Consider the following 15,339-nt stretch of genomic DNA (forward strand, 5'->3'; position numbering starts at 1 on the left):
ATCAGACCGTGTCTGTAATTCTCTTGTAATTTTGTTTTGATTAATGCTTCCGAGGGATCACTTTGTTTCCAGATTTTTTACTATATATTTAAAAATTGATTTATAGATATTTCTCAAAAAAACATACAAAGGTATTGTATCACATATTTTTGTAAACGTTCCTTTATATCAATATATTTAAAGAATGGAATAAATACTTTGTTTATAAATCCACAGATAATAAGTATTATTTATAAAAATTATTCTATCCAAGTACATCTTGAAAAAGGATTTTACTGACTTCTCTTATATGTACAAGAACTTTTTCATCTGTTAGCCTTCAAAATGTTATATCCTCATTAGGCAAGACCGTTCTTGATTTCATTTTCTAAACAACATTATTTGTTATATAAAAACACTTTCTAACTTTAATAATATTCAAAAGTTCTTTTGTGAGTTGTACAAAAACGTGACATGTTAAAATTAAATTGCTTTAAATGAGCTAAGTCAAAGATATAGGGTAGAATTCATAGGATAATAACCGACTAAACACATTATTCATATCAATATTTATATCACTATTTATTGATTATAAAAAGTAAAACACAAATTAATATGATTAACAAAAATGAAAGTGTATTACTTATTTCATTTGACTTCCTTTGGAATCAGAGTTTAGAAGTTCCTGTTCTTAGGCTGTAATCTTACTTTTTAATTTTAATTGACCTAAATGTGCAAATATAAGACAAGGGCAGTCAGCATTTAATGATAGCAGCTCCTAACAAAATTCGGCAACACTGGACCATTGCTGTAACAATTTAATTGAGAACATCACAAGAATATCAAAACGACTTTTAGAATTAAGAAGGTAATTCATTTTAAAGGCTGCTAAATGGACAACTGTGTAGGTAAAAAACACCGGAGGCTAGAGAATTGGAAAAATGAGAAATGGGATACTAACGAATTACGACAATTAATAAATTTTGACACTTGTACACAACAAGTGTAACTAGAAAATAAAGAAAATAGGAATCCCTTAAACGGCAGAACTGAAAATGTTTCAGACCCGGTTTGACTGAGCCTGTCCATGTAAAAATTAAAAAGCCATAAAAATCCTTCTAGGCATACTATATGTGTTCGGTCAGTAGAAAAACTTAAAACATATTTCTCAGGTCAAGATAAAAAGACCTTTTTAATAAATTAGTTCGTCTAAATTAAAACAAAATAACAACAATATTTGTTTCATGCAGATAATATTAAAAGGCTCTTTATATAATTCACTATCTGGTAAAGGAAATGACCAGTGAACATAAACACAATTTGTTAGAAAACAAGGTGACATATTTTTGTGAATCCCAAACATCTAGATAATCTTGACAAAAGTTTAATTCCTAGAAATTGAAATTAAAAAGCCTTATGCTGAGATGGCAAAATCTTGAATTAAAGTTTGCACTTTAAAATGCAATTTTTAACTCTACAACATATATTTCCCAAGGCATTTGCATTTGTAAAATTGTGTTACTATGAATATCATCAAATTGCAACAACAACACTTCAAATAATAAGGACAAACATTCACTAAATAATTACAACCCTGTTATGTTATTGATTTAGTCTTACGAGGTAAAATAGATATCAAATCAAACAATAAGTAAAACCAAATGAAAATGATATATTAAATTATCCATCTCTTATTTCCTCTAAAGATAAATAACAACTTCCAGAGTCGTTTCTACGTTTGTAGTTATATATGTTTTATGTTATTTATGTAAGATGTAATATGACAATAGTCAAAACAAAAAAGGTAGATATATCTACTCAATAAATAATGAATTGTGTATTGACATTTATATATACAATAAAAAATAATCAAGATTTATTTAACACTGGATAATTTTGCACTGAAAAAATTCTTAACTAAATCAAATTTGTGTTGTACTTTAGCCATATATGGATATCAAAAATATTGTCTACCCTCAATGCTTGCAGGAAATCAAATTTATTCGTCTCTCTATTCTGTTGTGAGAAGAAAACACTTTACCATTATTGCGCTGACTAACAGGACAAAGAAGGGATAATTGAGTTTGTCAAAAAGATGCTACCGATATTACAATATATTTGTATGGAAATTTATAACTTAATAAGCAACTTTTTTCGTGAAATGTGATAAGGCCTAACCTATGAAAATGTGTTATAGTTTTATTATTTAAGTTTTTTGTATCATATGGAAATACAATGTTTTCTTATTTCCGTATACAAATGATGGACTGTGCAACTGTCTGTAGTTTAAAGAGATTTGTTATCGTGGAACCAAGCTAAATTTAATAGAGAAAAATGTAAAGATCGCCCAAAATGATAAAATTGAACATGTTGCAGGCATGGTTTGATTGAGCCTACTCATAAACGGTGCATTCGTAAGCACCTTTCATCTATAAATAGCAAAGGTAGATCTAAAAGGGAAACTCTTTTACACGGAACAAAACGCATTGGTGTTTCGTTGGATTGTAATAAAACATCTGATTTTTTTATCTATCCGTTTGTTTACTTTTAGAAAGTAGGAAAAAGTTTGTGTTGAAGGAATTTAAATGCATATATTTTAAAGTTTTGTATTTTTTTCTCTTGAGATGATTTGGATAGTGATGTGCGGCTTAAACAACTTTAATAGCCACATTTTATATAGTAATAAAGCAATGTCGCACGTATATGTGTATTTTAATTTAGGTTAGATTTGGAAACGGGTCTGATACTGTTAATGTCTTATACATGTATACTATGTTTATGCTCAAATTTGATTTTTATTGTTGGTCATTTGCTTTTTAAAGAAATAAGATATCGTTTAATTGCGATAAAATTAATAATGTCTAAGGCATTAGGATAAACCATTACGAGCGTAAAAGCCCTGTCTATATATAGATTATATGCATGGTGTCGGGTTCCTTGCAAAAAACGACATTGACTCCACATTCTAACACTATCGGAAAATTATAAATAAGGCCCAAAGCGTGAATTATTCTACAACAATGCATTCGCCGTTCTTATTATCTCCCTGTGTATTTTCACATTGAGGGCGTCATTTTGTTTGAAAAATCTGATAAATAAAAACAATTTTTTGTAGAATTTTGTTGTGAAAACTATCTAAAATGAAAGAAAATGGTCTAACTAAGAAAATGAATCCGAACACCAATATCTTTAATTCAGTCGTTAACGCTGTACAGACGTTTAAAGTGTTGTTTACGTGACGTCACAATGTAGCGCAAAACAGCGCGTGCAAACAAATCAAATCAAGTACGCTATTTTAATGTCTCAAACGAGTTAAGTTTTACATTTATTTCACTTTTAATAATTTGTATTTCGCTTGGAAAATTATAGACTGAAATAAAATAAACAAACAAAGTTGATAAAACTTTTTCAAAATTCGTTATTCTCAAAATGGTTCTACACGCGGTAGATTTAACGACGTTTTTTTCCAACCCATTGGAACGGCCTTTAAAGAACGTTTCTATTGGAAACTCTGAGGCGAAAACAAATTCAACCACCAAACATAAAGTCCAACTTTATAGAAATAATTAAATTTTTACTTGACGTATTAGAATGGAAATAGATATTAATTCTTCGTGCATTATTGTAAAATAATGCACGTTTTTCATTCAAATGCTTTGTAATTAATCACTTAGGCCTATCGGCCTTCGTGCTTATATTACTACACATTTGAACTCAAACAATGCACTCAGAATTGATATCTATTTCCTAAGTATAAAACGAGTACTACTAGTACGACGTAATGAAATTTTTCATGCCGTTATGCTTCCCTTTTAATTTCAACAACTGCGCAGATCTAAACAGACATTGGTCTACATAGCAATTTTTTGGTTATTCTAAAAGTATGCAGTGCACAACTGAACACTCCTTCACAGCCATTGTACGCGTGCGTTATATCACACTTGTGTGTTATTTTAATAAAAGTAGAAATGAGTACATTTGTATTTAAAATGAAAGTTACTATGCACATGATTACTTTTTGTCATGCGATGGAACAAACGCGTTGCATTTAAGTCCTCATGATCACCGCAGCACGGTTACATCTACGGACTTTTTATAATCACATTATCCCAGACAGATTCAATAAAAGAGATGTCAATATCGAATAAGTGAGATGACCGATACGAGTACTCAGAAATAAATTGAATAATTATGTGTGTTCAAAACGGTGTCCCTCTATATATCTATTTTTCCGTAAGTATCTAATGATATATTTTATTCATGTTTCCATTAAGCGGCCCTTACTTCAAGATATGGAGATATATAGCGCCGTATTATACTATCTGCTAAGCACTTCTTGTTAAGTTTTTTGGAGAATGTTAACTCAATTCAGGTTCTTACGATTAATGCATCTGATAGCCGATGTACAACTATTTTACCTCATTATCGTTAATTTGTTAAAAGTCCATTTTTTAATTAAAACCCCAACTCCCGCCTGAAAATAGTTTACTTACTTACGAATCCTATCAGTGCACTACTCTCTTTCGATAATCTTTGGCGTATTTACAAATATATCTTATAGGAATAATACGTTAGGAACAAATCAAACACATGATTTTACAATAAAATATGATAAACAAGATCAACAAGGAAAGGCGGCGTCCAATGAGCGCAACTCCAACACGAACCAGCAACAAAGACCAGCGGCCAGAAGCTCAGGCGGACCAAAAAAAAAAACAGGACAGGTCACAAGGCAAAGCAAGGACAGGACAAGATATCAGCAAAATGTTAGGCTATTCAACTGTTTATAGGAGAGCCTATATGATTTCACATTTCAGACATTATTTACATAAAACCAATCACTTTTTGTCTACAATACATCACTTGAGGCTTATTACTACCTTAATCATACGCCAGACTGGCGATTAAGTATTGTTGTTTTTAATTCAAGATACTTCTTACAGTGAATTATTATATCATATCATTTAAGCGTGAACTTATTATTTATTTATTTATTTATCATCAAATAATTATTTCATAACGATAAGTCTAACATCAAATTTTACGTAAATCGTCTTAGTCATAAACAGAAAATTAGCTGTGACAGATAGGAATAATAATGTGTATTTGTTGGTTTGATTTCACCTTCCAGACATCATTGACATACCATCAATCACTTGTTTGTCTAGTATAAATCGTTTGAGTAAATTGACACCTAAATCATATTGCAGACTTCCGAACCAATATTATTGCTTTAATTTGAGACACTATTTATGTTTAATTATTCTGTCATATCTTTAGGCAATAAATCATTATCATAATTGTATAAAATATGAATATGTGTTTGATTATAGCTTCTTAATGAAAATTGTAGTTTGTTGACCTTTTCAAGATACTAGTTTCTCCGCAATAGGTATAGACCAAAAAGAACGAATCATGTGTGTGTTTCTGTCTTTAAACATATATTAAATCTAAAAATGTAAAGGTCAAGGTACTGTTAACTATTTCATTTTCTAAAATTTACTATAAAATGTTTCAAACGTCGAATACCTTCAAATGCTCTCGTCCATCACCATCTCACGTTTCGATCAGTCAATACTTGATAGGTATGTAGCTTAACCAAAGATGTTGGTGGATATTTTAAAATAGTGCTGTGACATGGAGCTCTTTCTTAAGGAACAACGGGAGAAGATTCACACTGTTCTATAAAATTTCCAATAACCTATTGCCCTCTTTCACTTACAACATTAGTACCAAAAAGATTGGAACTGCCACATCTTACAACCTAAGAAATGCGGACAATCTGAGAAGCATCAATGTAATTTTATTTTTTCTTCCTTATTTGTTCCTCAAAAAGTTACTGATTAGAACATTTTATCTCTGGAAGACCGACATATTCCAACTCTTAGCATTCTAAAATCCAAACACAAAAAAGGCTTCCAATTCTTTGTTACTAAGAAGACAGAAACAAACACACATCACCAATAGTCCCCTTTGCACAATCACGTGGTGAAGCCGAAACTACGCATCACTACTTCCTCAGATTAACACAGCTTATTCACGATATCATCAATTCACTTACATATTGTTTAAAAACGATTTCGAATAACATACTGATGTTAATTTTATCATTCCTTTGTAAAACTCAAAGTTCACGACGTGGCGTCTATAAGAGCTGCAACTAGACTCTTATAACTTGATTTTTGTTTGGAGTAACTGGTCCCCGATAGTAAACAGGGGGTTTCATATACCAATATTTTCTGTCATGTTACATTACGAAATGGGATTTTATTTTTGCCAAAAGTCCTGGGGAACTAAGATATCCAAAATGGCGTCCGACATCAATTAATTTATTAATTAATTAATAAAATGAAAAGCAAATACATGTACTAATTAAAAAAAACATAATTGGTTATAAATATTCGAAGAACGATTAAGCGAATGATTTGAAATTTTGCACTCAAATTTCTGGTCCAGATCATACATAAATCTCCAAAAAATATTAAGAGCCCAATCATTTAAGACAATCTCAGTCGAATGCCGTTAATAAAACAGAAAGAAAAAATTTACCGTTAATAAAACAGAAAGAAAAAATGACATATGGACTAAATTCTTTATCCTCGACCACAATACATCAGACCGGAAGTTCCTACAGTCATGTATATAAAAAAACCTTAAACTATAGCTTCATATAATACTCCATCATTCTTTTCACCGCATGCGGCATCGGTGTTTATTTTCTGGTATCTTATGGGTAATATAATTATGTTTTATTGACCTTTACTGATACAGATAAGAAATTCAATCATTATTTGAAAAAATTGGGGTTCTAATACCCTGTCATCGATTGATTTTACATATAGGGCTAAATTCATGAAGTGTCATTAGTGATATCATTAATTGTATCTAGAAAAATCGTATGTCAAGTAAATGGGAATGTAAGGGCATATACATTTAAAATAACGAAATAAAGAAAGTCAATGCTATACTCCATAAATAAAGTTATCAAAAATTGTGATTCTTCTTTGAACAATGAAGATTGATTCATAACGCAATAGTAAAAGGCAAAAGGGTGAAATAAAATATGCATTGCAATGGCATATGTGGCAGTCGATCAGACAATTCGTCTCACACAACAAATAATTTACCATTCAGTCTATTCGACGGCTAATATTAAAGCACTTTGGGAACTTTGCACTATAACATGTAGCCATGTTTTGAATCTCTCAATATGAATGTACAAGATATAAAATGTATTTCAACATTATAATAAATGTCCCTCAGCTATTTATTTTGCTATTACTCGATAAGCTATGAGAATGTATTTTGTTTATGCGAACGTTTGAAGCATAGTTCTTTTACAATTGTATTAGCAGTCACTCCATTGCAGATAAGAAAAACGCAATGCATGAAGTTCAAATATCAGATTTAAGCAAAATATAAATCTTATGCGTAATACGTTAACATTGGTCTTGTTGATGGATGGGGATGAACTTTGCTTGAGGGAATCAACTGATGTTTAAAAGCTTTAAAAATACAATTTGAAAATCTTCCCAATTGGGACAAATCTATATAAAAGAAACTATTAAAAGGAAATATACTCAGAATGATATTAAAAATCTATATTCAGTGTAAGTTTAAGCCCAAATGGAGTTAAAAACATGTAATCGTCATTTCGTAGGTCATTTTGCAGAATAAATGATTATTGTGGAAACAAAACAGATTGAGCGAATGAACCTAAATTTTCAAACACATTATTAGTATAGACCTCACATCGTATATTAAAAATCATAAACAATCCCGTCTCCTCATTACAAAACCGTTAAATATAAGTTCCTTCAATACAGCCTGAAATGAAAATAAACTTGTTCTTACATGGGAGATTCCAAATGTAAGTGGAAGACCATTATAACACTGTTACTTATAAATTATATTTTAGGAAGTTCTATTTTAAACAAATGCATCATTACGTTCAGATTGTCTAGTAAAGAAAGATAGGATCCTCGCCCTGAATGCAAGCAGTTGCTGGTATGTTATTTTTACTTTTTAATTAGTTATACAAGTCATATTTGTTCCACAAAATACAAAACTTTTGTAAATCTAAAGAAATGTGAGAAACATTGTTGTATGATTTCTAGATTTTTGCTGTGTTTTTAGAAAAAGGACATTATATTTAACAACCTGCATAAAATATGCAGATTATAAAGAGCTGATCGACAGTCACTATACTTTGTAAAGATAGTGACTTTGTGTGTGACTTCTCGTCATGTTTTTTACAATGTGTAGTTATTGGCGTCCGTGCCGAAGCGCGACGCCCCTTATGGAATGAAATCAGATTTTGTGAAAGGGCGGCAGCAACTTCTCGGGCCATGTCGTCGGTCATAATAGCCAATCATTCCGATTGGTATGAGGGTATTTAATAATCAAAAATGAAATGTCGCGAACAATGAATAGCGAACTGTGGAATTTTGCAATGCGAAATTATCTTATCCGTCAATTAATCGCGCTCTTCGGGTTTTTTTTATTAATCATTTTGTAATACTTAAAGTGGGTTGTATTGCTGTACCTATGCATAGAATGATGACCTTATCATTGTAAAATTCCGAAAATCTATTTATAGAGGTAGTTTTAGTTTAACGAAACGGTCATTCGTGTTGAGCTATGGTTATAAATAACGAACTGGAGAATTTTGCAGGAAATGAAATATGGAAAATGAAACATATTTAAACAACTTATTGCACTTTGGATATTATAGACCTGTATATTTTGGATATTATTGTTATTATTGATAGCATTTCAAGTGCCTGTTAAAAAAATTCTTATCTCTAGCATGCCTACCAAAGTTCATGATGAACAATGTATCTCTTCCACCCATTCATAAATAATATACAATTCAATTCTATTATACAAGTCATCAGATGTCTATTAGTTCATCTTCAGTTGCTGCATTTATTGCATGGACGCCTTTTGATGCTTTGCATCAATGCTTTTCTTGTTTAGATATGGAATAAAAACTTCGATAGTCGTGGATAGTTTTTATTTTATATAATATATTAATACCGGGTGATGATACTCGATCTTTTATCTATGTTCCTGTTTATAACATTGTTCTTAAATATTAAACACTTTAACTTTATTTTCTGAGACAATAGAATTGCTGTTAACATCTTGTGTGTTCGGGAGGGAATCATAAATGTGTCGCATGTTCCTTTTTGTGAGCAAAGAGCATTTTAGAAAAAATGATGATATATATGTTTTCCAATTTCCTTTTTCTTAAAAATCAATGCACAAAAACATTCTTAAGATTCTTTTCCATCGGTTATGAAAATATTCGATAAAGGCGTGGCCGGTTAAGGTCATTGACTTCACTAACATCTCTACGATCACGGTGCGTAATCGTTCCGGGCTGATATGGAATATTTCCCAGTTCCTGATTTGATTTGGATTTTTTTCACCGGATTGATTCAGATAAATTGGATTTTGAGCTTGACAAGGTAAGAAAATATATAAAATAAACATATTTACCACTGTTAGTCTTTGAATAGTCTACATGCACGGAACATTGCAATGTTTAAGGAATTCATATACAACTTTATAAGGTTGTTAACGGTCTTTTGTCAGTTGGAATCGAAAAACAAATTTCACATGTCAGTGAAGTAGTAGTACACATTAGCATAAAATTGCCAAAAAGTCATTATTATCTTTGATTTTTCAGAGATTTCAGGATCATATTATAGAACAAAATCGTTCCTCGATAATTTAGCTGTTTTAGTAAAATGTTTTGTCCAGTAATGAATTTGTAGGACGTACTTTTATGACAACCTCATAATTTGTTTTTAGGGCACCGGATTGATTCGTATTAAGGAAAACAAGGCAAAGCGCTGATTGTAGGCTTACGTCCTACAAACTCATTACCGGACAAATCATTTTACTAAAAACCACTAAATTATTGCGGAATGATTTTTTCTATAATATAATCATGAAATACCTGAAAAAATAAGGATGATAATGACTTATTTTGGCAATTATATCCTAGTGTTAACGACTTCTTCACTGACATGTGAAATTTGTTTTTCGATTCAAACTGATAAAAGACCGTTAACAAACCTTATAAAGTTGTATATGAATTCCTTCAACATTGCAATGTTCCGTGCAATTAGAATATTCAAAGACTAACAGTTTTAAAATATGTTTATTTTATATATTTTCTTACCTTGTCAAGCTCAAAATCCAATTTATCTGAATCAATCCGGTTCAGTTCAGGAACGGGGAAATATTCCAAATCAGCCCGGAACGATTACGCACCGTGACGATGTAGATCAGCGTCTTCGGATTGCTCATTAGAAAGACATCCAGTTAACGGAAAGTCGGCGGTTCTTCTCAGATGGCGATTTATGCTTAAAATAAAGAACAGAGGGGCAACTGAGATCTACCTCCACCAATAAAATGGGAAAATTCGTCGAATGACCTTTACTGCGTTGATCTTCGTAATTTAACACACATTTAAATAGAGATTATCCGTTTAGCAATGATTTTGTGCATGGCAATTCGCTTTTAATTTACTGCAGCATTTATTTCATACAAGCATTCTTTCTAAACATTCTTGAAGCAGTTATAAAGTTCTATATGATGATTGCCATACAGTCTCTTGTTATTTGTAAAATATACATGCTAGCGTATACAAAGAAGATAATTTTTTAATTCACACTGTGTGAATAGTGTGTAATAAAAGCACTCTTAGGTTTTTTAGAAAAGACCAAATGATTTAAACTGTAATTGTGAATTCAGTTTTCCAAACAACGTTGGTGCATTCTATTTGCCATATTTTGCTATATTCAGTAAGTATAACCAAGACTTCAATAAATTCTGCAATAAAAGTGTTAAACCCAAAGAGCGTAGTATATCTTAAGTCATATGCATTACTTCAGAAGTTGTTTACGCAAGTAATTTAGATGTCCTCATAAGATACTACCACTGGTTTCTTGAAAACTGTTTACCTCGTGCCAGGAGCGTTGACGGAAGCTTTCATTAACATAAACATAAATAATGTAACAACTTAATATCATAAGTTTTCCTGTTGTGTATTGCCTGAAAGATAAACTATGATCATCCTTATTTTAATTGCAGAAATTTATTGAAATTTTTGAAATTCCTACTGAATAGGTATCATACGGATAAAAGAAATAAATTTATTTACTATATATGTAAAGATGCGTTCCTATTTACAGGTCAAGTAAAAATCGTCTTTTCTTTTAACGACTTTTTATACATGTGTATTCATATTGTGATCACCTATAGTGTGTAGAATTTTAAACACAACATATGTACTTTGTGTGAAGTCAAAACATATTTATTTCATAAGTACAAAGCAATTGTGTAGCAATTATCAATATTTTTTTAGTATGAAATTTAAGCATAGTTTATCTTAAACGGTTAATATTCTAGAAAAGTCCGGTTGACAAAGTTTTAGTTTTGAGTATCCTGTCCTTTGTGTTGAAACGGATAAGATGATGTCAACAGATCGCCAAAATTTCCCTAACTATTACCACTATTTTGTTTAACTGTTTCTTACATATTCTTTTTGGTATGACTAAAAGACAAGAAGCGCCGCAATGCGACGAAAACCAGGTTTTCAACGACCAAATTTTGATGTGACAGCAATCAATAGGTCAAAGTACACTGAAGTTATTGAGTAGAAGCTGAAAATTCTATTGTAAGTAAATGACATTGAACTTGCTCCCAGATTTCTAAGTAGCAATCCAAAGCTGCCACTCAGCAAGTTTATTGTCAAAAGGTCAAAGCAAACTCAAGTTATAACATGAAAACTAAATACATTAACCTTGATCACAGACACCTGGGTAGCAATCCTAAGCTGCCTCTTGATATAAGCTACCCATTCATCAAGTTTGGTGTCAAAAGGCCAAAGCAAACTAAAGTTATTTAGTGGAAACTGAATTTCTATTTTTAATAACAGTGACCTTGACCTTAATCACAGACACCTGGATAGCAATCCCAAGCTGCCTCTTGATATAAGCTATCCATACACCAAGATGGTGTCAGTACGCCAAAGCAACTCCAGTTATTGAGCAGAAACTGAATTTCTATTTTTAGTAACAGTGACCTTGACCTTGATCACAGACACCTGGGTAGCAATCCCATGCTGCCTCTTGATATAAGCTATCCATACACCAAGTTAGGTATCAATAGGCTAAAGCAAACTCAAGTTATTGAGCGGAAACTGATTTCTATTTTTAGTAACAGTGACCTTGACCTTGATCACAGACACCTGGGTAGCAATCCCTAGCTGCCTCTTGATATAAGTTATCCATACACCAAGTTTGGTGTCAATAGGCCAAAGCAAACTCAAGTTATTGAGCAGAAACTTAATTTCTATTTTTAGTAACAGTGACCTTGACCTTGATCACAGACACCTGGGTAGCAATCCCAAGCTGCCTCTTGATATAAGCTATCCATACACCAAGTTTGGTGTCAATAGGCCAAAGCAAACTCAAGTTATTGAGCGGAAACTGAATTTCTATTTTTAGTAACAGTGACCTTGACCTTGATCACAGACACCTGGGTAGCAATCCCAAGCTGCCTCTTGATATAAGCTATCTATACACCAAGTTTGGTGTCAATAGGTCAAAGCAAACTCAAGTTATTGAGCAGAAACTGAATTTCTATTTTTAGTAACAGTGACCTTGACCTTGATCACAGACACCTGGGTAGCAATCCCAAGCTGCCTCTTGATATAAGCTATCCATACACCAAGTTTGGTGTCAATAGGCCAAAGCAAACTAAAGTTATTGAGCGGAAACCAAAAGTTGACGCCCGCCCGCCCGCCTGCCCGCCCGCCCGCCGACTTCGGCATTACAATAACCCGGTTTTCGTTGAAAACCTGGTTAATAAAGGAAAAATATGTATTGTACATAATAAATCGGTGGATTGTTATAAACATATATCTGCCTGATAATATATCCATGGATTGTAGTGACGTAACGAAAACACTGTTGCAATCACTGACCCGAGAATGGAATATGCATCGTGTGCATGTCAATTCTATAGCTATGTTAAATCAATACATAGTAGAGTACTTTTCGGAAGGTAGGGATGTACCATTAATATGTAATAATCTGCCAAGTTATTACACGTATTACTGTAATGTAATTATTCAAAAATATGATATCATTAAAGATGCGTTTGTAGCATAAAATAAAACACAATATAAATAGATTAAGTATAATAAAACACAATATATATTGGGAAATATAGTTATTTTATTATAAACCCGCAGATTTTGTACAATAGAAACATTTATAAATTTACATATAAATATATTTGATTAGAAACCATTACCAGGCGTCTTATAATTTCCGAGATATAACAAATGTTCATAATCGTTTGAAACATATCTCTTTCTAACATGTAACACCTTGAAGAGTTGTCCATATGGTAGTATAGTCATTTTTATTGCTCACTGATGATCCCTTTAAACGTGATTGATTAATTTCAAGACGATCAATTAACAGGTTGCCCTGCCTATGAACATGCTTGTAGCAGGACTTTCTTCTACCACTTCTAACAACAAATGTACTCACCACATACCGAAACTATTTTGTTGCAAATATTAGTTAGACAATGTTAGTCACTTTTTTCAAGGAATATATGATTTAATACACATGTAAATTATAATGCTTAAATATTGCATCAAAGAAAAATGTATTTAGTATGAACAATACGCCATGTATGCTTACTGTTGTATAAAAAAACAAATAATAAAGAGCCATATCTAATACTTTGGTATCTTGTAGGGTTTTGTTTTCATTTGTAATCTATAATTTTATGAAATTCACAATATTTTATATCCACATTGTGGCGAGCAAAATAAAGCATTTACACATTTTCGTCCTAAGCGCATTTAAAATATAAAGCATGTGCAATTCACTTAAGATTCTGCATATTTAATAAAAATCACAACACTTGGGAATTACAAACAAATCTCGTCTGGTTAAATTCACAAATAACAAACATGAATATTTTTATTTCCTCCTTGCACATTTTTCACAATTGTACTCAAGCAAGGTTTCACTGTTTTACTTAATTGGGACACACTTATCTTAACAATCAGCACCTAGAGTTTTACTATTCTATCTTTCAGTCTCATTTGGGTTAATAGTTTTTTGTTTAATAATGTGTCGATGTACGAGCACCTGCATTTGAAACGTGTTCACGTTTTCCTCGTGTGTTCATTGGAATAACACAACGTGCACCTTGATCACTTTCAAACAGCCGTATTTGAATCTGCATCGAAAGTTATACGTGGGGGAGGATTGAACGTTGCATCATACCTAAACTGAAATAGCAAATGTATACATTATACCTAAACTTTAGAAATAAAACATCTTTATTTAACCTTAATTAAACGAAAAAAGCGTAATATCTAAATTTAAACTGCATAATAACTTAAATCTTAATATGAAACATCGGTATAATTCGTTAATTGTAAGAATATAAAAACAACATAACTTACATAAAACAACAACAACAAAAAAAACAGCATCATCAACTATAAGAATATAAGGAAACTGCATGTGATCTTAACTGTAAGAAGAAAACACAGCAACATTAACAAAATATAAGTATTCAGCATCAGCACAGTTCACTAACTGTATCCTTTTTAAATCGTAGAAATGGAAAAAACTGAATCATGAATAAAGTAACTGATTATCAACTATACCAGTAAATTTAAACACCATAATTATTAATATCAACACCAATGTTATTTTCATCAGGAAAACAACAGAAACGAATGAGAAATATATCATTTTGATTTTAAGACAATCTACCAATGAACCTTACATGATTGTTGTGACCAGCGTTTCCATTAACAGGAGAGGCAGGTCCATTTGAAGCTTTATGATTGGACATGTACATTTGTTTAACCTCCTCTGGTACATCATCTTCCATACCGTCTGCTGTTTCCATACTAGGCATCATGTATATCATCTTGTGTAAATAATAAATTTTGTAAGTATTTTTAATGACATCATAATATATATTTTATTGAAATTGTAAAAAACTAACGAAAACTTCCTTTTTACTTTATTAAAGTAAAATTATGCCTCTTCATGTAAATAGTCGGGGCACAGATGGAAGTAAAAATAACTTTCATTGTTATAACGGTGTTCAAATATATATTTTTTACTAATGCTAAAGTAATCAATTATATTTCTATTAATATCGTTAAGAGGGTATCGGGAGCTTTCAAGTTTACAAAAAGTGGAACAGTCTTTTTATTATAAAAATAGCTTTTTTCTTCATATTTTTTCATAAACATTTTATATATGCACACTCGCTTAGTTTTTGAATTATTTTCTGATC

The 15,339-nt window shown here is 31.5% G+C and overlaps 1 protein-coding gene across 1 annotated transcript in view; it reads right to left on the bottom strand.

Annotated features, from left to right (window-relative positions):
- Positions 1–13,225: 13,225 nt before the first annotated feature.
- LOC132724029 (glutamate receptor-like) overlaps positions 13,226–15,339 on the bottom strand; it is a gene marked incomplete at its 5' end in the record, with an annotated part of 41,655 nt that continues 39,541 nt past the window's right edge. The window contains 2 exon segments of the mRNA XM_060708843.1: positions 13,226–14,311; positions 14,818–14,964. Coding sequence (XP_060564826.1) covers positions 14,240–14,311; positions 14,818–14,964 — 219 coding nt within the window.

This window comes from Ruditapes philippinarum, unplaced genomic scaffold, assembly GCF_026571515.1.
Source record: "Ruditapes philippinarum isolate M1 unplaced genomic scaffold, ASM2657151v2 ctg6464_1_1_1_1, whole genome shotgun sequence".
Classification (NCBI taxonomy): domain Eukaryota; kingdom Metazoa; phylum Mollusca; class Bivalvia; order Venerida; family Veneridae; genus Ruditapes; species Ruditapes philippinarum.